The following is a 23,159-nucleotide window of genomic DNA, read 5'->3' on the forward strand; positions in this document are numbered from 1 at the left end:
CTCGGCTTTTGGCAAATGTACAAAGATCACATCACATGAAACACGACTCTGCTTGAACGTGATTCCATTCTATGCTGAGTCTGTGTCGACTGTCGAAAACAGAGCATGTTTTAAAAACACCTGTTTCACGCGCCCACGCGTCGTTCCATAACAGGGCTGTTAGAAACGGTGGCTCATCATCTTTTCACAAATAATACATTCATCCATCGGTTGTAATGCGTCTGTGATGATCGCACTATATCACAGGCAGTAGCAGAAACATTGTCGGCAATCTGCTATTAAAAAACTCTATTATTATTTTCTCTCTGTTGTGTTGTGTCATCATCATCATCCATACATCACCTTCAAACTCTATTTAAAGTGACGATCTTTGCCAACACACTGACTGAATCGAGTTTTTTTCGTTCCGTACATCTTCCAGGTGAGTTTTTTTTTTTTTTTTCAGTTTTGTTTTGTTGTTGTTGAAGATGATGATCTCTAGTCCCGTTCTAAAGTTTTGATTTTCAAAATCTGATTCCACCGATCAGTTTCGTTCTATCAATCCGGTGTGTTTCCGGATCTGATTTCGGATAGGATTCGTGAATCTAAGTGTTGTATTTGACTGATCTTTGTGTTATATAAATGATCATTGAGAAATCGAAATTGATTTCCTTTTTTTTGTTTTTGTTTATAGCGACTGATTCGTATTATTCGATTCATTGGGTATGTAAATTTGAGACCTTTTGGGGATTGTAAAATGCATATGGTGTTGTTGAGATTAGTGATATGTTTGTATAGGATTTAACTGTGTTTTATATCAGGAGAGAGCAAGTTTTTAGGGGGTGGGAACATGAATGAGATTCCTTGCGCTTCCATGTTGAGGCTGTGTCACTATTTTGTGTCGATTTGTAGTGTTCACTTTGTTTCAATGATAGCAGCTGAATCGAATTTTGTTTTTAGAAATATGGCTGAGGCTTCCTCTGACGTGATGGATTGGCCTAAGAAGGATAACCGTCGTTTTCTCCATGTTGTCTACCGCGTTGGTGATCTTGATCGCACCATTCAGTATGTCTTTTATCACTTTCCGCTGTGATACCATTATGATTCTTCATTTTGATGTGACTGGAGTATCTGATGATGTTGTTTACTTCTCACCAGGTTTTACACTGACTGCTTTGGTATGAAGCTGTTGAGGAAAAGAGATATCCCTGATGAGAAGTATTCTAATGCTTTTATGGGTTTTGGACCTGAAACATCTAACTTTGTTGTGGAGCTGACTTATAGTATGGCCCTCTTTCACTCTCTGTTGTTCCCTGTTAGCACTGTTTCAATATTCATATCTTTCAAAAATATCAACTTATGCGCTTTTTTCACAAGTGAAGTCACTTAGTTCTAATGTTAAATGAGTCAAAAACGTTTGTTTTGCAGATTATGGAGTTAGCTCATATGATATTGGAACTGGATTTGGGCATTTTGCCATTTCAACTCAAGATGTAAGTCTTCCTACATTGTGTTTGGATATCACGAATCAACATATGTATGTGTGTGAAGCCCTGAACGGAGAGAGGATTAACCACCTTTTTGTTTAGGTTTCCAAAATTGTTGAGAGTGTCCGTGCCAAGGGTGGAAATGTCACTAGGGAACCTGGTCCAGTCAAAGGTGGAAACAGCATCATTGCGTTTGTGAAGGACCCTGATGGTTACACTTTTGAGCTCATCCAGAGGGGTCCAACTCCTGAACCACTCTGTCAAGTTATGCTTCGTGTTGGTGATCTCGACCGCGCCATCAAATTCTATGAAAAGGTAATGCAGTGAATATGTTGCCTTTATGTCTATATATTCATTAGTAGTGTTAACTAAACTTCTAATTCCCTGCAGGCCCTCGGGATGAGACTCTTGAGAAAGATTGNATCACTTTCCGCTGTGATACCATTATGATTCTTCATTTTGATGTGACTGGAGTATCTGATGATGTTGTTTACTTCTCACCAGGTTTTACACTGACTGCTTTGGTATGAAGCTGTTGAGGAAAAGAGATATCCCTGATGAGAAGTATTCTAATGCTTTTATGGGTTTTGGACCTGAAACATCTAACTTTGTTGTGGAGCTGACTTATAGTATGGCCCTCTTTCACTCTCTGTTGTTCCCTGTTAGCACTGTTTCAATATTCATATCTTTCAAAAATATCAACTTATGCGCTTTTTTCACAAGTGAAGTCACTTAGTTCTAATGTTAAATGAGTCAAAAACGTTTGTTTTGCAGATTATGGAGTTAGCTCATATGATATTGGAACTGGATTTGGGCATTTTGCCATTTCAACTCAAGATGTAAGTCTTCCTACATTGTGTTTGGATATCACGAATCAACATATGTATGTGTGTGAAGCCCTGAACGGAGAGAGGATTAACCACCTTTTTGTTTAGGTTTCCAAAATTGTTGAGAGTGTCCGTGCCAAGGGTGGAAATGTCACTAGGGAACCTGGTCCAGTCAAAGGTGGAAACAGCATCATTGCGTTTGTGAAGGACCCTGATGGTTACACTTTTGAGCTCATCCAGAGGGGTCCAACTCCTGAACCACTCTGTCAAGTTATGCTTCGTGTTGGTGATCTCGACCGCGCCATCAAATTCTATGAAAAGGTAATGCAGTGAATATGTTGCCTTTATGTCTATATATTCATTAGTAGTGTTAACTAAACTTCTAATTCCCTGCAGGCCCTCGGGATGAGACTCTTGAGAAAGATTGAGAGACCTGAATACAAGGTGAAGTACTGTAATCAGTCATTGTCATGTAGACATAATTTACCTTTTTGAGCTACATTGTGACTTACTGAGTCTTGTTGTTGTTGGATGAAACAGTACACCATTGGTATGATGGGATATGCTGAAGAATACGAATCCATAGTTTTGGAGCTGACCTACAACTACGATGTGACTGAGTACACAAAGGGAAATGCATATGCACAGGTCTGGGCTCTAGACATGCCTTTGTTGCTACTCTTTCTGATGTCATTAAAACCGGTTCGTGTTCATTTCTTTGATAAATTAAATGGTTAAATGTGATAAAACAGATTGCAATAGGCACTGATGATGTGTACAAAAGCGGTGAAGTTGTGAAGATAGTCAGCCAAGAGCTAGGAGGAAAGATCACTAGAGAACCTGGTCCCGTTCCTGGAATTGGCACAAAGATTGTCTCATTCCTCGACCCAGATGGCTGGAAAACGGTTAGTATACAATCCATTAAAAATGTTTCTAACGGTGGAACCTTCAGGAATTTTGATTTGGTGTTTAAAAGGTTTGGTTGTTTAAAATGACAGGTGCTGGTAGACAACAAAGATTTTCTGAAGGAACTGGAATGAGGAGAGCGATGATGGTCGAGACTCGAGATAACGAAACCATTATAATAAACATGTGATGGTAAAAATAAAGGAAGACTTAGTCGTGTTTGATCTGAAATAAGAAGATGTGGTTTAGTTTGTGTCGTGCTATGTGTGCTTGTTCCTTTTTGTCTTTGAGCTTTTCTCTACTATGGTCCCTGAATAAAAATGTTTCCACCACCTTGAGAGGGTTTGGTGTTTTTCCGGTATGGACGGTTTAGTAGAATAAGATTTTCCGTACCAAATCGGTTTTCTCTTCTATCAAATCCGGCTAACTATATGCAGCATTAGATAAAGATTTCATTGAAACTAAACTCTGTACAAGAGTGTGTTTTATTCATTGATTGAACTTAAACAACCTTCTTAGCCAAACAAAACTGTTAGTTTGAGTGTTGATAAGTAGTACTTATACTAGGATCGAGTAAAATAACAGTTTGGATATAAAACATGTGTTTGTATTCAATATAACAACATGCGTTTTCAATATATGTAGTCACATGAAAACTCAGCCACTACCGCAAAAAGATAAGGAGATCAAATTAGTTGGCTATATTAATGGAGTATGGATCCACCCACTTTGTACTACAACTATCATTCGAATTTTGAAAGCCATTTATAATACACATTCCATATAGAGCCCTACCCACTACGAAACCGGCAGGTTCTAAAATTTCTAATCATAAATCTCTATTTTTCACTTTGCTTGCTACATTTACATGCCGATGAAAACTGATGCTGCAGAAGTTCGATCAGTTATATGTATCCAGTACCGGTTAAAAGAGAAACAATTAAACTTAACGTCATTCGGTTTAGTTTAGGTTTAGGGCGGATCTGATCTTCATAGGTCTCAAGATCATGTGTGTATATAAATTTGATTTTGGATTTGGGACCAAAAGTAGTATAGACTGTATATAGTGGTATTTCTTTTGACCTCCCAATTAAATTATCCATTGAAAAACGGTTGGGTTGTGGGTCTTTTTATGTTCTTATTTACCTAACCATCACGGCATCTCGATTCACACATTTTTAACATCCGGTAACATGTTTGCATCTTGCAAAAATTAGATAACTGATTATGACAATAAAATGAAACTACTGGACAAAAATTGTTTAAAAATGTGTATTAACAAAAACAAATGTTTAAGAATGTATCTCATATATAATAAAACGGAAGTCACAACATTGTTTTGTAGACTATATAATTTTAATAAGTTGGTTACAAATATGTTTTACATTAATTGATATTGATATTAATTTGTTACAAGTTATGTGGTAGGTGTAACCCGTAACAGTTCATTTTCGGAAGATTTTAGGAATCAATCAGTTGCTTCCAAAAATTTTAAAAAGAGAATATTCTTAATTCTCTTTTTGCTCACACCAAAATATATCCTCCAAAGATTTAATTGCTATCACGTTATTTCCAAAAAAAAGAAACAAAATATTACAAATTAATTGTAAACAAAATAAAAAAAACTGGTAAGCATAAAAAAGGAATAAAATCTAAAAAAATAATAACAATTAATCGTGATTTCTAATATCTTAATCTACATTAAATTTAAAATCACAGAAGAATCTTCAAAACTGCCAATATAAATAATACAAATCACCTCTCACAAAAAATGCCTCGCTCATATTCATATACCTAAACACAAAAAAAAAATGACGATGGTTTCTCAGTTCACAATGTTAAACCATCTGAAATCCTACAAAAATTCATAGTGCATTCCGGCAAAGATTGGACTAATTATTCCAAAAATGTTGGAATGTCATTTGAGATGGTTTTGGCCTATCAAGATGTAATTATTTCTTATCAAAATCATATAAATAATATTTCATTATGGTAATTATAAAATAAACAAAACAAATTACAACCCGTGCTTTAGCACGGATCCTAATTTAGTGTTATGTTTATATTATTATATACGAGCTAGCGATGATGATCACATCCATATTCTAACATGAGACTGTGAAATGATACTAACACTAATATATGAGCAATATAAGTCGATCATCCATTGATTCCCAAAACACATGAATATCGTATAAACAGATCAATTGTACTGAAAGTTTGATAAAATGAACTCAAGTCTCTAAAATTTGGAGTTGCAAATAAATGTAAATATTTATATTGCTTAAGATAACGTTTCCATGCATTACGACGATTTACTTAACAAGATTCTATAAAGTCGATTGATGCTAAGTTAAATCTCGTTGTATACAAATACAATTCGTTGGACATGTTCAGTAGACTAATTTATATACGCTACATAACCTACATTGTACTCATACGTAGGTCGTCATTAATACGCTACATATTTGCATTTATTGCTCACAAACATTACATATATGTGTGTGTGTGTGTATTCATAACTGCCTATATATAGGCTTGTAACACAACTCTCTGATTCACCATAATCAAAAAGAATCTTAAACATAAAAGCAAAACATGAAAGGCACATTTACTCACTCTCTTGTGCTTCTCTTCATTGCACTTGTTTGTGCCAATGTCGGTGCTAGGAAACTTATGTCCGGGGATACCAAATTCAAGGATGAGAAATCTTTCCTCGGAGGCGGCGATAGCGGTGGTGGCCTAGGGCTTGGCCTTGATAGCGGAGCTGGTCTTGGTGGGCTTGGGATTGGTGCCGGAGCTGGACTAGGGTTAGGTGGAGGTGGAGGGGGCGGTTTCGGCGGGGGAGCCGGTGGCGGACTCGGTGGTGGTGGTGGCCTTCCTTGAACGTGTAAACTGTCAAGTGTGCGTGAGAGAGCTCACTAGTTCTCAGCTTATTATACTAATTAAGTCACTTTCATTGTCTTAATAAATTTAGAGGTTACCTTCAATCTTCGGATTTCAACTTTTATTTAAACTTCAATATTTGAATCAAACGTCTTAGCTACTAGCTAGCTACCGTAATGCTAGTAATCGTATTTTGTGTAACGTTCGCCATTTCATATCTATGATTAAATAGTGCAACTGTGCAACGTTTCTCTTACTGGCATTACTTTTTTTTTCTTATTTATTAATAAATCGATTATGAAAAGAAAAAAATCCTATAAGTTGATCAAGAAATATATAGTCACACTATAGCTACAAGAACTAAAACATATGATTGGAGTATTGGACATAAGGTTTGACAATATGGCCAACTAAGGGTTGCAAGGACCAAAAAATCAAACTATAGAAAACTGTAAAATTTCTTATTAGCTCCCAATTCATATATTATTTAAGATGTGAGATTCTTACCAAAAATCGTGAAAACCAAAGAAAATATATTGAAATGCCAATGATCACATGATTGATGGTTGCAGGGAACACAAGATCGCAAATGAACATAATGCTAAGTCACATACAAGCAATAAAAATTTCTGAAAAACAGCTTGATATTGCATCATATTTCCATAGTAGTTGATTCTAAAATTTGGTTTAAATGTTTCTTGAGATACATGATAACTTAGTCAAACCATGACAAGAAGTGTTATTTTGAGTCCATATTCATATTAAAATCCTGAATTCTTTTTGGAATAATAATATGACAAAAATGCTAACATAGAAAAACGTCTACAACTCCAAAATTTTAATCGGAAAATACTTATATAATTGGGTTTGATATAAAATAAAAAAGGAAGAAGATAAAGATAGAAGAATACTTACCACTCAATGGGGATGCGGTTGCTTTGGCCTTTTCTTCGTTTGGCTGATGATCAGATCACTCCACCACCACCAACCCCATCTTTTGTCCTCCCATTTTTCCTATTCACAAATCTTTTCAATTTTAAACCTTTATTAATTCCATTTTTAATATTTTTAATCCTAGAAAATATATATATATATAAAGTCCCTTTTGCCATTGATACCAATATTTATTTCATTTATTTACTTCCAACAAAACCATCAGTTAATACTTACATAGTAGTATCAGGAATCTGGAACTGGACGAAGCTCCTCCAGTGGCAAAGTCTCAATCTTTGTAAGATTTCTACGCTACCCATTTTAGTTTTTACGTTTTCTTTCCACAGAATCGTTTTTATTTTGATCGCAGACAACATTTGTCTATGATTTGTTCTTCTTCCTCTTCTTTGTGACAATAAGAGTTCGATCTAATTGCGATTATTGATTTCCCAGATTGTTTCAGATGTTATATAATGAATCTGAATCTTATTGTTGATGATTTCTAGACTTTAAAAATGTTCTCTTTATGCCTGTGGTCTGTGGATTGTATTGCCTTTACATGAATCTCCTCTCTTCATTCATAGTTTAAGAGTTTATCAATGTCAATTCACTGAATTTGAAAATGTATTTTTTTATGGATTTTGAGTGTTCTTGGATCAAACTGTTTATGTAGCTTGAGGAGAAGATGAGAGGTGGTAGTCTATGGCAGCTAGGGCAATCCATAACACGTCGTCTTGCTCAAACTGACAAGAAGGTTGTGTCACGCCGCTACTTTGCATCTGAAGCCGACCTGAAAAAGACGGCTCTTTATGACTTCCATGTCGCCCATGGCGGAAAGATGGTTCCTTTTGCTGGTTGGAGTATGCCAATTCAGTACAAAGATTCCATCATTGACTCAACGGTTAACTGCAGGCAAAATGGGAGTTTGTTTGATGTTGCACATATGTGTGGTTTGAGTCTTAAGGGCAAAGATTGCGTTCCTTTTCTTGAGACACTTGTGGTTGCTGATGTGGCTGGTTTGGCTCCTGGAACTGGGAGCTTGACCGTGTTCACGAATGAGAAAGGAGGTGCCATTGATGACTCTGTGATTACCAAAGTGACAGATGACCATATCTATTTGGTAGTGAATGCTGGTTGTAGGGATAAGGATTTGGCTCACATTGAAGAACACATGAAAGCTTTCAAATCCAAAGGAGGTGATGTCTCGTGGCATATCCATGATGAGAGATCTCTTCTCGCCCTTCAGGTTTGGCTATTACTTTTGAACCAAAAGATTGTTCCATTTGCTGTTCTGTTGTTGCTGTATACTTGTAGTTACAGTACATTGCGATTGTGAACCTTGTGATGTGTAGGGTCCTTTGGCTGCTCCGGTGCTTCAACATCTGACTAAAGAAGACTTGAGCAAGCTTTACTTTGGGCAATTCCAGATCCTGGACATCAATGGTTCCACATGTTTCCTTACCAGGACCGGGTATAATCTTATGTCTCACTATCGCTTTGAGTCAGATGCTATAACATATATTTGTTTCTTGGTTCAAGTAGACAATAGCTCATGAGTAAGAGTTCTGAAGATCACATAGGTAATGATTGTGTCTGTTTTGGTTTCCAGGTATACAGGGGAAGATGGGTTTGAGATTTCGGTTCCATCTGAGCACGCAGTGGATCTAGCGAAAGCAATCTTGGAGAAATCCGAGGGTAAGATAAGGCTTACGGGTCTAGGAGCAAGAGACAGTCTCAGGTTAGAAGCAGGACTTTGTCTATATGGAAATGACATGGAGCAGCACATTTCTCCTGTTGAAGCTGGGCTCACATGGGCCATAGGGAAGCGTAGAAGAGCCGAAGGTGGATTTCTTGGCGCGGATGTGATTCTCCAACAGCTTAAAGACGGACCTACAATCAGAAGGGTCGGTTTTTTCTCCTCAGGACCACCAGCAAGGTCGCATAGCGAGGTTCATGATGAGAGTGGGAACAAGATTGGAGAGATCACAAGTGGAGGGTTTAGCCCGAACCTGAAGAAGAACATAGCCATGGGGTATGTGAAGTCAGGTCAGCACAAGACCGGGACTAAAGTCAAGATCTTGGTTCGTGGGAAACCATATGAAGGCAACATCACAAAGATGCCGTTTGTGGCCACCAAATACTACAAGCCAACATGATCTTCTGTTTTTCTTTTATTTTGATTTCGCCTGAAAATATGTACGATATCTTGCCAAGAGGGCATTGCTTATTTCATTTCTATTGAAATAAATTTAACACATGTAAAAGACCAAATTATGAATGTGTTTACAGATTTGAACATCTCTAAAATTATCTTAGTTGCTGTTGATGTTGTTCCTCGAGAGAGGGAGCTAATTAGCAAGTCTTGGCCAGAATCTTGCATATGGAATTGATGTGGACTGCACTTGATGATCGAGCCGGTGTTCCTATATGGATCTCTTTCACGGCCACCAGACCTTCAATCTCCTGTATTATGTACGTGTTTACTTCCTTTGCTCTATCTGGATAAAGATTCTGGAATTATCTTCATAAATGAGGATGATGTTGTTCCTCGAGAGGGGTAGCTTTAGTTAGAACGGTTTAGGCTTAGGCAGAACCATGCTTTTGATGTTGATACACGATGCTTCGATCTAGCTGCATCTGTGGTTGATCGTCATGCGTTTTGTCATGTTAATGAGATAAGTTCTTCACTAGAACTGGTCTCAACATTACAAACTATTCCTGAAAATTGCTGTATCTCTCTTGGCTATGGATCATGTCGTTGTTGCTGAACTTAGGAGGATTGCAAGTGGTTGCTTCTCTTGTGGCTGGTTTCGTTTGTTTCCATGTTACTGTGATTGTTATACAGACCCTGCGATCATCTCTGCAGTCGCTTGTTCATGTGAGGCTCACCTCATGTTAAAATAAAATTACTTGAGCATCTGTTGACAGTGATGGACTACTATTGAGTTATTTGTCAGAACATTAGCTCCTCTGCAGATCTCGTCCACACCCACATGGTGTTTCCATGGTCTTCAGGCTGTGTTATTGTAGGCTGTGTTTCAAGAAAGGGTGAGCTGTATTCATTGAATTCTTATGGCTGATGTCATGGCATTGAGAGTTGGAGTTGATCTCAGTGCCAATAATACAACCAGAAGCTCTGTGATTACAGTTTCAAGCCTCTCACGATAGTTATTTGAAGAAGAAGATGACAACTCCTTGATTCATCTTTCATATATCATATATCACGTTCACGTTCATATATCTTTCATTTGCTGAAGCACATCTTCTCATCACAGTCCTTGGAGCACACAAGTTATTCAAATTAATCCAAGATGGAGGGGGAGTATTAGTGTATATAGAATTGGTTTAATTCCGGTTATCTATATTGTGTATAGTTTTGGTTATCTCTTCGTATTTTTTAACCTAATCTTGTATCACATTTACACTTGAATGAAGAATTTCTCTTCTCTCCGATTTTATTTTCTCTCAAGCTCTCCCTAATGGAGAAACTATGAAAGTAATATCAATATCTTCCCCCTCTAAATACCCTCTTATGTTCATAGACCTTGTTTGTATTTTCTCTACCACTGTCTGTGTCATGTCTTGTTATATGTTTTCAAGTGTTCCTTGGATTGTAATCAAAAGGGTTTTTTTTTTTTTTTTTTTTTTTTTTTTTTTTTTTTTTTTNTTCCTTGTAGCCGTTTCAGGTTTAGTGATGAACTATATATATACTTACTTACCTGAATCATCAAACGAAAATACCAAATAAATTTGGTTTATTTATCTTCATTTGAGAATAACTTCTTTTCTATATAATAATCAAAGATCTTTAAACCGCAACTGAAAACTTTCACGCCTTGTTCATTTAAGATAATCACAATGATAATTAACTACGATTAGATCAACCAACAAAACATAACCGAACTCAAACCAAGACCATATCAGACAACAAATTTTGGATTCACTTTCTTGTACTTCAAAGATCAGTTAACCCAAATCGGTTATTGCATTATGAAGTTATCAACCACTACTTAAATCAATAATAAATACAAACTTCATGTTAATATGCAAATAATGATTGTAGCACTTATATACTTACTAAAACTAGTTACGAGTCTGGAAGATGTATTAGATTGCTTTGAAACTATTGGTCTCTTTAAAAAAGCGTTTATGCAAAATATTGATATAGTAAAGTTAGGCTTTTAACACATGGTCTCTCATTACCCAAAAAGGCGAAACAAATATTAAAAAATAAATAGCAGCGATACTTTATGGTCACCTGTGAGACCAGAGGATCCAAGGAGCATAACGAACGAATGTTTTATTTATTTAAATTAATTGTGGTTTTATCTACACGAATTTTTTGGTTTCAAATTTTTGGTTTTACATCGTCCCAGCATTTTATGACCTACCAACTATATATATCCGTTATAAATCTTTCCATCTACAAAATTCCGAACAAACAGATAAGTTTAAAAGGATAAAAGTTCTATGAAATTGTGAAAAAAACACCAAAAACTTGGATGATTCCTAGTGCTTCTAACGTCTCTGTATATACGTATCGAATTTAGGACACTTGAAGACATCAAACTTGAGGCGAATTCAAACTTAATACTTCAACTTTTTATGTGCGAACCAATTTTTTGTGACGCACTTGATAGTTCTGATTGATTAATAAGATCAGAGTTGGTAGTCTTATTCTATGTTCATTTCTCAATAAGCACAAGTGCATGTGACACAGAAGAAACTTTCTAGAGAATTAACGGTAAAGAAACCTTCTTATATCAGTCTCTCTCTTCACCTCTTCTTAAATCGGTCTCTCTCTCTCTTTTGTGCCCTAGAGAGCATCTTCTTGCAATCATACTCTCTCTTAAGGGACGATGCACTCTTCTGAAGATTTGACACAATATCCCTCCAGCTCTGAAGAAAAAGACAAACAGAGAAACCTCAACAAAAAAGCAAAGTGAAGAAGCAAAGGCTAACTACTGGCGACTGGCGTCAGTATAACTCCTATTAACTACTGGAAGTGTTTCGTACCTTTCCAATTTCAGGCTTTCCAATTTCAGGGATGGAAGGAGCGGAAGAAGAAGCGAGAGGGTCTTTCTTCTCTACTCTCTCGTAGGTGTCCGATCTCTTCTCTTTTTCTTTTTCGTATACTCTCTGTAGATTACATAGAGACCATGGTCACAAAAGTGAAGAAGCAAAGTAAGTTTATAAATGAAGAATCAAAAAAGATGGAAAGTACCTTTCCAATTGCCTCAGACATGTGCTTTGTTGTGGTAGCTTGACTTGCTGCTTCATGTTGATCTCTTTTAGTCTTGTTGGATCTATTGGTTTGATACTGTGACGCCGCCAGTTCAGAACTCCCAAGATTGTTATTTACCGAACTCCCATTTAGGTTTGCATTGCTATCTTTGTTTCCTCACTTAGTGTTTTGAGGAGGTTTGTGATTGTGCTGACCTTTGTAGATGATTTCCGTTACTTGTCCATCAAGAGATCTCTCAACCTTCTTCTTGACAGGACATCCTTGATTCGTGCATTTGTAATAGCTTCGAGGAAACTCACTGCCTTTAACTTGCTTTTGCCCATATTTTCGCTAGTTTTAGCCATAATCAGCTGTTGTGATCTGTGTTCGATGATGGTTACATCTGAGGTTTCTCTTTGAGCTAGTACTGAAGAATGTGGAGCCGAGGTCGGGATATGAGCTTGACCCGATGAAAATGATAGAACTTGAGAGGAAGGAGGGTACTCGGTTTGTGGCTGCATATTGGCATTGGCTTGAACTGCTTGAGGAGTAACCTGAGCTAGAGCTTGCTGATGTGTCATTCCATATGATCCCTGCACATTGTTACATTTCAGGTTAGAACAAGAACCAAGCACACATCAAAATAGGTAAGACAGATTCAGAGTCAAGAAAACGAAGAGCCAGAGAAACGAAACCGGCTAGTAACCCAAAAACTATATAACCCTATCAAAAGAACAAAGGCTTGTCTAAAGGAACATTTGGACTATGTTCCGCAAAGTAAGTAAACAATGAAGAAGCAAAAGAGTGAGTAACTTTGATATTCATATGTGATTTTTACCAAAAGTGTATATTAGTGTGTTTGGTTTTGCATTTACTTTTACTTTCTTTTTTGAGTAAGTACTTATTGAGCAATTTATGTTCAGAAGTAATTAACACTATCATTAGTCTCAGTCAATTTAAAATTTTGTCACATTATCATTCAGCATTAAAACTGATATGAATCAAAAACTTAATTGTCAACATTTTAGACAATTAACAATGAAGTTGAATAACAATGTGACAGCCAAGTGTTTTAACTAATATTTGTAAACATTATTAATTTTCACGTGTTTTATATTCTTACAATGATTTATATATAGGTGATAACATTGTAGATCATGATCATCATTTCCATTTAAAAAAATTCAGTTTATAATCTTGCTTGATATTCTTTTATTCGGAATTTATATTTGTATATAGGCAAAATGTAAAAAAAAAAACTCTAACTAATAAAAAAAACACTAAATCAATCTCAATCTGAAAAATAAGTCTCGATCATATAAAAAAAAAACATGAATTACTTTTAAAAATTGTAATGTTAATCAAACAACATTGTTTTGATGTAGATTGAAAATATGTTCTTTATTTACAAGAATAAAACATTGACTTTTTGACAAAAAAAGTAACATACGTAACCGATTGTGCCATTATATTATATGTTGAATGATTCTATTTATGCATATTTTGATGCACAAGTTTAATCTTACTCTAAGCGATTGGTGATGCACAAGTCTTTGAAACCTAGCTGCATTGCATTTTTTCAAGTTGGGGTAAATTTGCATAAATATATTATTTAGAGGAATTTTTTTGCAAGAATGACCGTAACTCTAGAAAATAGTAATTATATAATATTACTTTTCTTTTGTTAACATTTAACATGTAAATTATATATGATATTAAAGTTTCCATTTACGAGATAATAATAATTAATATATAACACCATGAATTTGTATCAACCATAGTAGCATTCGTGAAGGACACGGATCATCTCAGTTTATGCCGCCACCCGTTAAGCATAACTCTCTCTGACTCTTTTCTTTTGTATCACATCTATATCATTAAGATTCTATCACATGAGTGTAAATGCTTTTCCGACCTCTTCGATGAGAAAAACTAGATCCGCTTGAGTGAATTGTGTTGCAATTGTCTGAAGCCAGATTTCCTAGCTAGTGATCCACTACAACATGGACGTAGATGATGTTGAGGTACATTAGCAAAACGCTTGCATGTTGTTTGTATCTTTCCTGATATATTCTATTCTGAAGCCAGATTAATTTTAAAGAATCTGACACTAAATGCAGGCTATCGTCAGTGCAATGAATATAAAATCTGACTTGGTTGCTGAACCCACGTCATCGGTTAGTAGTGGGTTTGTGAAGAGAGGATATACATTCCAAGAGGTAATCCAGATGTTGTCATAGTCTCTTTATATCCTGATGATATTCGTGACCCGGTTGTAGAATCTCTAAGTAGACTGGTGTTGGGTTCATCATCATCGATCAGTATCCCTACTCCTTGGGATGCCGATAACACCCAATTCTTGGTTCCCTATAATAGCTGTGACGGTCTCGTTTGTCTCTACCATCACACAGAATCCGGTTTTGTGGTCAACCCAACCACTAGATGGTATCGCCCTCTCCCTCTCTGTAAGCTACAACAACTCATGTTCGACTTAGGACGTAGTTTCTACGACCTTCATTACGTGGTCCCTAGTCTTGGTTTCGGTAAAGACAAAATCACGGGCACATACAAGCCCGTTTGGCTGTACAACTCTTCAGAGATCGGCCGAGACAACGCTACTACCTGCGAGGTTTTCGACTTTAGCACCAACTCTTGGAGGTATGTTTCTCCCGCTTCTCCTTATCGGATTTTTGGTTGCCCCGACCCTGTCTATGTAGATGGCTCGCTTCATTGGTTCACCGAGTGCGAGGAGGAGGAACCCAAAATTCTATCCTTTGATCTTCACACCGAAGCCTTTCAAGTCGTCTGTAAAGCTCCCTTTGCCAATGTTGATGATTTAGATATCGCTATCTGCGACCTCGACAACCGCTTGTGCGTTTCGGAGAAGAAGTGGCCCAACCAAGTGATATGGTCATTCAATTCAGCCAATAAGACATGGCACAAAATGTGTTCCATTGATCTGGCTACAACTTCTCAATGGTTTGGTAGATGCACACACGTGCTCTTGCCACTAGCACTTTTCGATGGGAAGAAGAAGTTGTTGTTTTACTGTCGTGAGCGAAGAGAAGCACTGGTGGAACTTGATCTCCAAACCAACACATATGATGTTGTTTTTCATGATTTCTCCATCGGTGATCCTGTTTGTTATTTCCAGAGTTTAATCTCTATCTCATAAAAAAAAAAAAATCTTTGTTATTTTTTTCCACCTTCGGCTTAATCTCTATTATGTATCATACGTCTTGTCAGTCAATCAATGGATAATATTAATGGTGTAATCTTTGCTTCTTTCATCAACCGTTTCTCTATCCAAGTTTGCTCTGCAAGTCACAAAAACATATGGATTATGATCCACAACCGTTTAGAATTCAAAATCTCATATATACATACGTAGGAGACAATTACAAAACCGAAGAGGCTTGTGAGAGCATCCTTCTCTATTCTCAAGGTACTCATTTCAAAGATCACTTGCCTCAAATATAATTCTCATCAGTCTTGGGAAATTTCTTAATCAAGCATGCAAACTCATCATAATTCCATTAGGCACCCTTCTTTCCCTGTCCTTTTGGAGGAATTTGAGGTCTTGGTGATGGTCCTGAAGCAGCCCTAGGCTTCTCTTTTGGAGGTGAAGTTTCCAGCCCACTATCCAATTTTGATGAAGCAGGAGCCTCTGCTACAGGTTTTGCCTTCTCTTCTTTTTCCTCTGGTTTACTCTTCTCTGTTCATCAACCTGAGTTGCAGATCCACTAGGTTTGAAGCCATCATCTTTCATAAGCCTTTCCGGAATCCACCTCATAGCCTTTGAACACAAATGGGAACCTACAAATCAAGGAAAGATCAATAAGGGTGATGGAAACAAGTAATATGACATCCTTCCTCAAAATTGATAGACTAGTACCTACCTACAAACCCATTAAGAGTGAAGACCAATTGTGACCCCCCCCCCCCCCCCCCCCCCCNAAATGAAGTCTGTAATCAGTGTTTTAAGTTGCTTTATAAGTACAGACAAATGCAGTAAACACAACATTGTGATTTGAGCAAGAGAAGATCAAACCAAAAACCCATTGAAATAATTCAAGAACTTTTTACTGCGTTAGTCTATTTGACCATCTCACAAAAGACAGGTTCATGTAAGCTAATAATAAGAACACCAATCTTGACTCAAATACAAAACAAGATAGTATGAGTGGTATGACCAAAATTGTGTCACAAGCACCAAAAAAAGAAGAAGAAGCCGATTCATATAAACTGCAGGCCCATTCTTAACCCTATCTAATCGCCCCATCGATATATATTTTATATTTATTCAAATCAGGAATTTTCGTTAGTTAGGTTTTTGAATGATGAAGAATGCTACAAGGAAGCAGGCTAGGGCTGTAACACGGGTGTTTTGGGACATCAATCTGTGTCCGGTTCCCTCTGGCTTTAGTCCTCGTCGGGTCCGTCCGTGTATCAAACGGTTTTTGGAGAAATATGGATACTATGGTCCTCTCACCATCATTGCTGCTGGCGTACTAACAGACGTCCCTGTTGACATCCTTAGAGAAGTCTTTTCCAGTGGAATCTCTCTTACTAACGTGCCCTATGGTTAACTAACCTCTTCCTTATGCCTCCCTTTCGATACAATAAATATGCATATACATATGAGAGAGTCTTAAGAATTTATTCTTTTCTCAGGTTCCTCAGACACGGCGGAGCTTGTTTTTACGCTTACATATGAGGATCCAGCTCTAGCGAATATAATGGTCATATCCGATCCCAATTTCTTCCCTGATATTTCACCCGTGTCCCTACGATTCTCTTCAAAGCCTTCTTCAGAAAGGTGTGTGTGTATGTTTGTCCTCTCTCACAGTGTTGTCCAACTAACCAGCAAATTAATCTGTTGCTCAACTTGCTACTTTTCTTCTTCTGTCCCCACCCACAGATTCGGGGAGACGTGAGGAGAAAACAGAAACAGGTGTATCTGCCTGCTGGAATTGCTGGTTATGCTGCCGTGATCCTCCTGGCCATGACTTTGAAAATTTCGCCACGCATCTCTACGATGAAGAACATCAGCAGCTGGTAAACAAGCATCCAAATCACTTTTTTTTTTCATTGTCCTCTTCAACTATATTTTGTTTCTTACGTTTCCCTTTCACACTCGTACCTAGTTTTGACCCCATGCATGGTGCATTTGCGTTTTTTTCAAGCAGATGTTGGACCTACCACCTAACGATAATGATGTTACGCGCCCCGTTTATTTTGATCGAACTCTCATGGTGAGGAAGCAACCAAAGTCATGTTTTAATATCTTTTGAGATTTCTTAAATTTTGATTCGTTTACCTAAACTTATCTGCTTGCAAAACCTCTTTACCACAAGTTTCCCTTTCTCACTTGGATGTGCATTTTGTTATCAATCAGGCGTGGGACTGGTTGCCTCTTACAAGAGCTAAAAGATCAGAGGCTCTAACATTGGTCTTTTGGGACATCAATACGTGTCCGGTTCCCCATTCCTGTGATGCTCGTCTGGTTGGTCCGCGCATTAAACGGTTTCTGGAGAAGAAAGGCTGCTTTGGTCCTCTTACCATCATTGCAGTTGGCTTATTAACCGACCTCCCTATTGACATCCTGAGGAGAGTCTATTCCAGTGGAATCTTTCTTACCAACGTCCCTTACGGTATCTTCTCATCCTTGTGGCGCCTTTCTACACTAATTGATTTTTTTTTCTCTTGATGAATAGAGAGAGTCTTAGTTCTTTAGTTTCTGAAACAGGTTCTCAAACAGATTCCACAGACACTGAGCGTCTCATTTCTGAGTTTATCGCTAGCTATCCACATCCAGCTAACATAATGGTCATATCCGATTCAAAAATCTCTTCTTCTCATCAATCCTATCTAGAAAGGATGGGATACAACCTTCTTCAATATGATTCTCTTGAAAGATTTCTTCCGGCAGGTGTGTGTGTGTTTTTTGTCCTCTCATAGTGTTGTTGAAAATAACCAACAACTCTGTTTACTGAACTGCCTATTCTTTTTTTTTTTTTTTTTCCTATAGATTCAGGGGGACTTAAGGAGTATAAGTGCTGTGAAACGGGTGAATCTGCCTACTGGTTTTGCTCATTATGCCAAAGCGGTGTTGCTAACAACGGCTTTGATAATTTCACCATGCATATCTCTAGCGGACAACACCAACAGGAGGTAATCAAGAATCCTAACCAAACCGGACAAACTTATTGTATCAATAATACATTTTGATCACTGTCTAGCTATATTTGAGTCAGACAACCTTATTACCACAAGTAGTTTAGTTTCCCCTTTCTTAGTTCTAGTTTCGTTTGCCTATATTTTGACCATTGGATGTGCATTTTGGTTTTCAAGCAGTTGTTGGACCTGGACCTGTTGCCTACTCCACCAAGTAAGGGTCCTGAGAAAAACCTTGAGGCTGTAACATCGGTCTTTTGGGACATCAATAGGTGTCCGGTTCCCACTGGCTTTGATCCTCGTCTGGTCGGTCCGAGTATCAAACGGTTTCTGAAGAATAGTGGCTACTCTGGTCCTCTCACCATCACTGCTGCTGGCGTACTACAAGACGTCCCTAATGACATCCTGAGAGGAGTCTATGCCGGTGGAATCTCTCTAGATAACAGTAAAGTCATCTACAGTTAATATCTTCTCATCCTTGTGCATTTCTACTGTAATGGATATTTACCTTGAATTGAGTAGAGAGAGAGAGTCTCAAGTCTTTTCTGTTTCTGAAACAGGACCCTCAGACATTGAAGATAGTGTTTTACGTTATACCTTCAGTAATCCACCTCCAGCTAATATAATGGTCATATCCGATCCGGAAGTCTTCCCGTTGATTGCTCGCTACTTAGAATCGAAGGGATACAGCTTTCTTTCTGAGTCTTCTATTCATCATCTGACAGGTGTGTATTTGTCCCCATCTCACAGTGTTGTTGACATATATAACCAGCAAATCTGCTGCTGAACTGGTCTACCTTTTAATATTTTTTCCACAGATTCAGCAGGGGCACTTGAGGAGGATAATAAGTGCAGTGAAACGGGTGAATCTGCCAGCTGGATGTGCTCTGTTTGCTGCGAAGATGTTGAAGAGAAAGGCTTTGAAGAATTCATTACGCATCTCTCTAGTAGAGCACATCAACGGAAGGTAATGAAACATCTTACTAGCCAAACCGGAAGGACTTATTGTATCAATAGATTTTTTGTCATTGTCATAACTTTTTTTTTTTTTTTTTTTGAGGAGTCAAAACACAAGCTCTAACCCAGAAGTAGTTTCCCTTACTCACTTTGTAGTTTTGTTTGCATAATTTTGACCCCCTTGTGCATTTTGTTTTTTCAAACAGATGTTGGACTTCTTACCTATGAATGTTCGGTTTTCTCGTCAGGAGCATGGTGGCGAATCAAGCAAAGGCAAGTTTTAATATCTGATTAACGTTTGGGGATTTCTAATCTCTAGAATCTTGGGAGTTTACTTTATGAATATGAAAAACTAAAACATTGTAGGGAACGTGAACAAGAACAAAAACAAGAGGAAGAGGAAGAATTACAAGAATTACTGAATAAGAAGTCCCCCTTGATGTTGTTCTTCTCTAAGGAGTTAGTAGCTGCAAATGTTTGGTTAACTTGTGAAGACCATCGGAAGTTACCAATCATGTAGTCAGTGTTTCTTTATAAAGTGAGAAAAGAAGTAGCAGACAAAATGCAGTTTTCCAAAGTTAAAACACAACATTGTGATTTGAGCAAAAGAAGACCAAACCAAAAAAAAAAACCATTGAAATAATTCAAGAACTTTTCACTACGTTAATCTATTGAAAAATAACAAACATGCATTGTGTCATGCCCCCTTGGGCTCTTTCAGCTCAACGTTGTATTGTGTCAACTTCGTCTTCTTCTTCCTTGGCAAAAATTTCGACTTGGACCATAAAAAAACGTCTACGTTTCGTTTTCATAGTGGAAACATCAAACACAAATCAAAGAGAAGCACGTGGAAACTAAAAGTCAAACTTGACACGTCATCTCTCTCACCGCTCATAGATCCAAAACGACAACGTTTAAATTAGCTATCCGTAAACTAAAGTTTCAAGTCATCGTCCTTTTGTCAGCGGAGAGAAAGCTCTCGGGCGATGAGTTTACACAAACTGAGACTCGCCGCGGCGGTTCCTGTAACCATCTCCACATTCTCTTCTCGCCTCTTCCTCAAACCATTTCCCAATACCTTAACCCTAGGTTTGTTTTCCCGCCGTCTTCAACCACGTAAGCCTCTCTTAGTCAGGGCCTTCTCCGCTTCCGCCGCCGTACAAGATATTCCGGCCAATCAGACCACCGTCTCCTCCGGTACTACAGTTTTCGCTCCTCTCTTACCTTTTTCAAAATTCTTCATTGGTTTTTGAATGTGTCTGAAAGCTCCTCGTTTTGTTTTTGTTAGTAGCGAGGAGGCCTCAGTGGAAGGCGTCGATTGATTTCAAATGGATAAGGGATAATAAGGAAGCAGTCGAAATCAACATCAAGAACAGGAACTCGAATGCTGATTTGGATGCTGTCCTTGAGCTTTACGAGAACATGGTCAATCTCCAAAAGGTTATATCTTATCTTCTACTCTGCTCTCTCGTTGAACCTGTTTGCAATTAGCTCAATTCTAATTTTGGATTCTTAGTAATGGAAAACATGTAAAGTCAGCTACTTTGAGGAAGAACTTATTTGTAGATAGCAGGAAGTTGAGAGGCTTCGTGAGGAAAGAAACAATGTTGCAAAGAAGATGAAAGGGAAGCTGGAGCCGTCTGAACGTGACAGACTCGTAGAAGAAGGTAAATATGAGGAATTCATTTTGTTTGTCAGTCTTGTCTTCTTTGCTAAAGAGATAACAGAGCGTTTTCTCCTTCAGGTAAATATCTTAAGGAAAGTCTTGTGTCTCTTGAAGAAGACCTCGTGAAGCTTAAAGATGAGCTGCAACACGTAGCACAGTCTATACCCAATATGACTCACCCTGATGTTCCTGTCGGAGGAGAGGATTCATCGGCAATTAGAAAGGAGGTAGTTAGTTTGGTCATAACTCCCTCAACTGCTGCATTGACTATGGCTTTTTTTGCTGTGAAAGGTCTTTCTAAACACATTCATAATAATCGTTGTAGGTTGGTTGTCCACGTGAGTTTAATTTTCCAATCAAGGATCATCTTCAGCTTGGGAAGGATCTTGATCTCATTGATTTTGACTCTGCTGCAGAGGTATTATACGCTTTCTCTTATCCATAGATACTAAAGCACACTTCATAGGTTGTTGGATCACCGTTGCTATGTGATTAGCTACTGAACAAAGATGTCATCAATAGCCAACTATTCTCCTTTACAACATATGGACCGAGTATTTTGTGTTCAAATTGGTAGAGTTCAGTTAATTGGTGAATGATTATCTCCTTCTATTACGCATAGATTGATGACCAAATTTTATGGTTTTCTGGTAAATTTAACCAAGGAGATGAGCTGAAGTAACTTCCTTGTTATTTACACTCTTGCAGGTTAGTGGTTCAAAGTTTTTCTATTTGAAGAATGAAGCAGTTTTATTGGAGATGGCCCTTCTTAATTGGACATTATCACAAGTCATGAAGAAGGGTTATACTCCCCTAACAACCCCTGAAATTGTGAGATCTTCTATCGTTGAGAAATGCGGTTTCCAACCTCGTGGAGATAATACTCAGGTTTCAGCACTAACTTGTGTGTTTACTCTGTTTGATAAGTAAACCTTTTTCTTTGTTGTTTTTTTGCCAATGATGTTTCTATTCTTCTGAATAGGTTTATTCGATAGATGGAACTGACCAATGTCTCATTGGTACCGCTGAAATCCCCTTAGGAGGAATCCACATGGACTCTATTCTTCTTGAATCAGCATTACCGTTAAAATATATAGCATTCTCTCATTGCTTCCGTACTGAAGCAGGTGCAGCTGGCGCCGCCACCAAGTAAGTTTGAATAAAGTGTTTATTACATGAAGCATGTGCATGTTCTTGGCTTTTTCTATATACACATAGGTATACATATGTACTACTTAAAACACCTGTACTTTCTCAATTCTTGCAGAGGTCTTTACCGCGTTCATCAGTTCAGCAAAGCAGAAATGTTTGTCATCTGCCGACCTGAAGATAGTGAATTCTTTCACCACGAACTCATTCAGATTGAAGAGGATTTGTTCACTTCTCTAGGATTACACTTCAAGTAAGAAACTACATTTCGAACCTGATCTTTTCTCACCCCAGTTTTTGTCTTCCGGAAATCTAACTTTATCTTTGCAGAACACTGGATATGGCCACAGCGGATTTAGGCGCTCCAGCTTACCGTAAGTTTGATATTGAAGCATGGATGCCTGGTTTTGGACGGTTTGGCGAGGTAATTAAACAAACTCTTAATTATTTGTGTCAGACCACTAGATCCAAATCTTAGTTTCGCCTCTGAGCTTGCTGTTCTAACTGATGAACTAGATATCAAGTGCATCGAACTGCACGGATTACCAAAGCCGGAGATTGGGAATACGCTACCGCCCATCTGAACCACTTCAGACGGGTCCTAATAAAGGCAAAGCAAACCTTCCAGCTACTAAGTTTGTGCACACTCTAAACGCAACGGCGTGTGCGGTCCCAAGGATGATGGTGTGTTTGCTGGAGAATTACCAGCAAGAAGATGGATCCGTGGTGATCCCTGAGCCTCTTAGGCCTTTTATGGGAGGCATCGAACTCATCAAACCGAAGCTCAAGTAGTTTTGATGATTAGCTCTCTGCAATTTCTTACTGTTATTCCTCGTGTGCTTGAGGTTTGTTCATTATACAGTTCACAGGCACTGAGTTTTGTTGTGTTCTTTGTCGTTTTATGTAACTCAAAACACACCATTTATATCATTATTTAACCGATCTTATTTGCTTCAATAGTACTTAAA

At 37.8% G+C, this 23,159-nt stretch overlaps 6 protein-coding genes and 1 pseudogene across 11 annotated transcripts; 6 read left to right on the forward strand and 1 right to left on the reverse strand.

The window, feature by feature from the left end:
• On the forward strand, window positions 314–3,462 carry LOC104739830 (putative lactoylglutathione lyase). 2 transcript variants are annotated; one of them, XM_010460290.2, is made up of 9 exons: window positions 314–421; window positions 940–1,044; window positions 1,138–1,262; window positions 1,408–1,472; window positions 1,569–1,781; window positions 2,690–2,737; window positions 2,834–2,941; window positions 3,046–3,198; window positions 3,292–3,462. In XM_010460290.2, the coding sequence occupies exons 2-9, from the start codon at window positions 944–946 to the stop codon at window positions 3,331–3,333; spliced, it is 855 nt and encodes a 284-aa protein (XP_010458592.1). In that variant the 5' UTR covers window positions 314–421; window positions 940–943; the 3' UTR covers window positions 3,334–3,462. The 2 variants fall into 2 exon arrangements, with proteins under 2 accessions (XP_010458592.1, XP_010458591.1); XM_010460289.2 differs by lacking the exon at window positions 314–421 and having other exon boundaries at window positions 815–1,044.
• On the forward strand, window positions 5,743–6,341 carry LOC104739831 (glycine-rich protein 5-like). Its single transcript, XM_010460291.2, has one exon. It carries the CDS (start codon window positions 5,798–5,800, stop codon window positions 6,083–6,085), a length of 288 nt encoding a protein of 95 aa, XP_010458593.1. The 5' UTR covers window positions 5,743–5,797; the 3' UTR covers window positions 6,086–6,341.
• Window positions 7,177–9,316, forward strand: LOC104739832 (aminomethyltransferase, mitochondrial). Its single transcript, XM_010460292.1, has 4 exons — window positions 7,177–7,316; window positions 7,692–8,264; window positions 8,371–8,489; window positions 8,628–9,316. The coding sequence occupies exons 2-4, from the start codon at window positions 7,704–7,706 to the stop codon at window positions 9,172–9,174; spliced, it is 1,227 nt and encodes a 408-aa protein (XP_010458594.1). The 5' UTR covers window positions 7,177–7,316; window positions 7,692–7,703; the 3' UTR covers window positions 9,175–9,316.
• LOC104743234 lies at window positions 11,795–12,835 on the reverse strand (annotated as a pseudogene).
• LOC104743235 (F-box/LRR-repeat/kelch-repeat protein At1g09650-like) lies at window positions 14,246–15,470 on the forward strand. Its single transcript, XM_019235436.1, has 2 exons — window positions 14,246–14,266; window positions 14,428–15,470. Exons 1-2 carry the CDS (start codon window positions 14,246–14,248, stop codon window positions 15,415–15,417), a joined length of 1,011 nt encoding a protein of 336 aa, XP_019090981.1. The 3' UTR covers window positions 15,418–15,470.
• Window positions 16,583–20,027, forward strand: LOC104739833. Its single transcript, XM_019235437.1, has 11 exons — window positions 16,583–16,826; window positions 16,917–17,069; window positions 17,164–17,300; window positions 17,432–17,519; window positions 17,600–17,896; window positions 17,992–18,174; window positions 18,274–18,416; window positions 18,600–18,879; window positions 18,980–19,144; window positions 19,238–19,386; window positions 19,583–20,027. The coding sequence occupies exons 1-11, from the start codon at window positions 16,583–16,585 to the stop codon at window positions 19,658–19,660; spliced, it is 1,917 nt and encodes a 638-aa protein (XP_019090982.1). The 3' UTR covers window positions 19,661–20,027.
• LOC104739834 (serine--tRNA ligase, chloroplastic/mitochondrial) lies at window positions 20,317–23,148 on the forward strand. Of its 5 annotated transcripts, none has more exons than XM_010460296.1 (10): window positions 20,317–20,573; window positions 20,668–20,816; window positions 20,950–21,043; window positions 21,121–21,269; window positions 21,368–21,460; window positions 21,751–21,930; window positions 22,025–22,191; window positions 22,310–22,444; window positions 22,522–22,615; window positions 22,708–23,148. In XM_010460296.1, exons 1-10 carry the CDS (start codon window positions 20,363–20,365, stop codon window positions 22,981–22,983), a joined length of 1,548 nt encoding a protein of 515 aa, XP_010458598.1. In that variant the 5' UTR covers window positions 20,317–20,362; the 3' UTR covers window positions 22,984–23,148. The 5 variants fall into 5 exon arrangements, with proteins under 5 accessions (XP_010458598.1, XP_019091909.1, XP_010458597.1 ...); XM_019236364.1 differs by having other exon boundaries at window positions 20,665–20,816; window positions 22,522–22,614; window positions 22,732–22,843; XM_010460295.1 differs by having other exon boundaries at window positions 20,318–20,573; window positions 20,665–20,816.

This window comes from Camelina sativa, chromosome 14, assembly GCF_000633955.1.
Source record: "Camelina sativa cultivar DH55 chromosome 14, Cs, whole genome shotgun sequence".
Lineage (NCBI taxonomy): Eukaryota > Viridiplantae > Streptophyta > Magnoliopsida > Brassicales > Brassicaceae > Camelina > Camelina sativa.

Coding starts and splice junctions, on each gene's coding strand:
- LOC104739830 (XM_010460289.2), top strand. CDS start 830: ATGAATGAGATTCCTTGCGCTTCCATGTTGAGGCTGTGTCACTATTTT. Junction 2,738..2,833: donor TTGAGAGACCTGAATACAAG/GTGAAGTACTGT, acceptor TGGATGAAACAG/TACACCATTGGTATGATGGG. Junction 2,942..3,045: donor AGGGAAATGCATATGCACAG/GTCTGGGCTCTA, acceptor GTGATAAAACAG/ATTGCAATAGGCACTGATGA.
- LOC104739831 (XM_010460291.2), top strand. CDS start 5,798: ATGAAAGGCACATTTACTCACTCTCTTGTGCTTCTCTTCATTGCACTT.
- LOC104739832 (XM_010460292.1), top strand. CDS start 7,704: ATGAGAGGTGGTAGTCTATGGCAGCTAGGGCAATCCATAACACGTCGT. Junction 8,265..8,370: donor GATCTCTTCTCGCCCTTCAG/GTTTGGCTATTA, acceptor TGTGATGTGTAG/GGTCCTTTGGCTGCTCCGGT. Junction 8,490..8,627: donor TGTTTCCTTACCAGGACCGG/GTATAATCTTAT, acceptor TTTGGTTTCCAG/GTATACAGGGGAAGATGGGT.
- LOC104743235 (XM_019235436.1), top strand. CDS start 14,246: ATGGACGTAGATGATGTTGAG. Junction 14,267..14,427: donor TGGACGTAGATGATGTTGAG/GTACATTAGCAA, acceptor ATCGGTTAGTAG/TGGGTTTGTGAAGAGAGGAT.
- LOC104739833 (XM_019235437.1), top strand. CDS start 16,583: ATGAAGAATGCTACAAGGAAGCAGGCTAGGGCTGTAACACGGGTGTTT. Junction 17,070..17,163: donor TTCTTCAGAAAGGTGTGTGT/GTATGTTTGTCC, acceptor CCCCACCCACAG/ATTCGGGGAGACGTGAGGAG. Junction 17,520..17,599: donor GAGGAAGCAACCAAAGTCAT/GTTTTAATATCT, acceptor CTTTACCACAAG/TTTCCCTTTCTCACTTGGAT.
- LOC104739834 (XM_010460295.1), top strand. CDS start 20,363: ATGAGTTTACACAAACTGAGACTCGCCGCGGCGGTTCCTGTAACCATC. Junction 20,574..20,664: donor TCAGACCACCGTCTCCTCCG/GTACTACAGTTT, acceptor TGTTTTTGTTAG/TAGCGAGGAGGCCTCAGTGG. Junction 21,461..21,750: donor ATTTTGACTCTGCTGCAGAG/GTATTATACGCT, acceptor ACACTCTTGCAG/GTTAGTGGTTCAAAGTTTTT.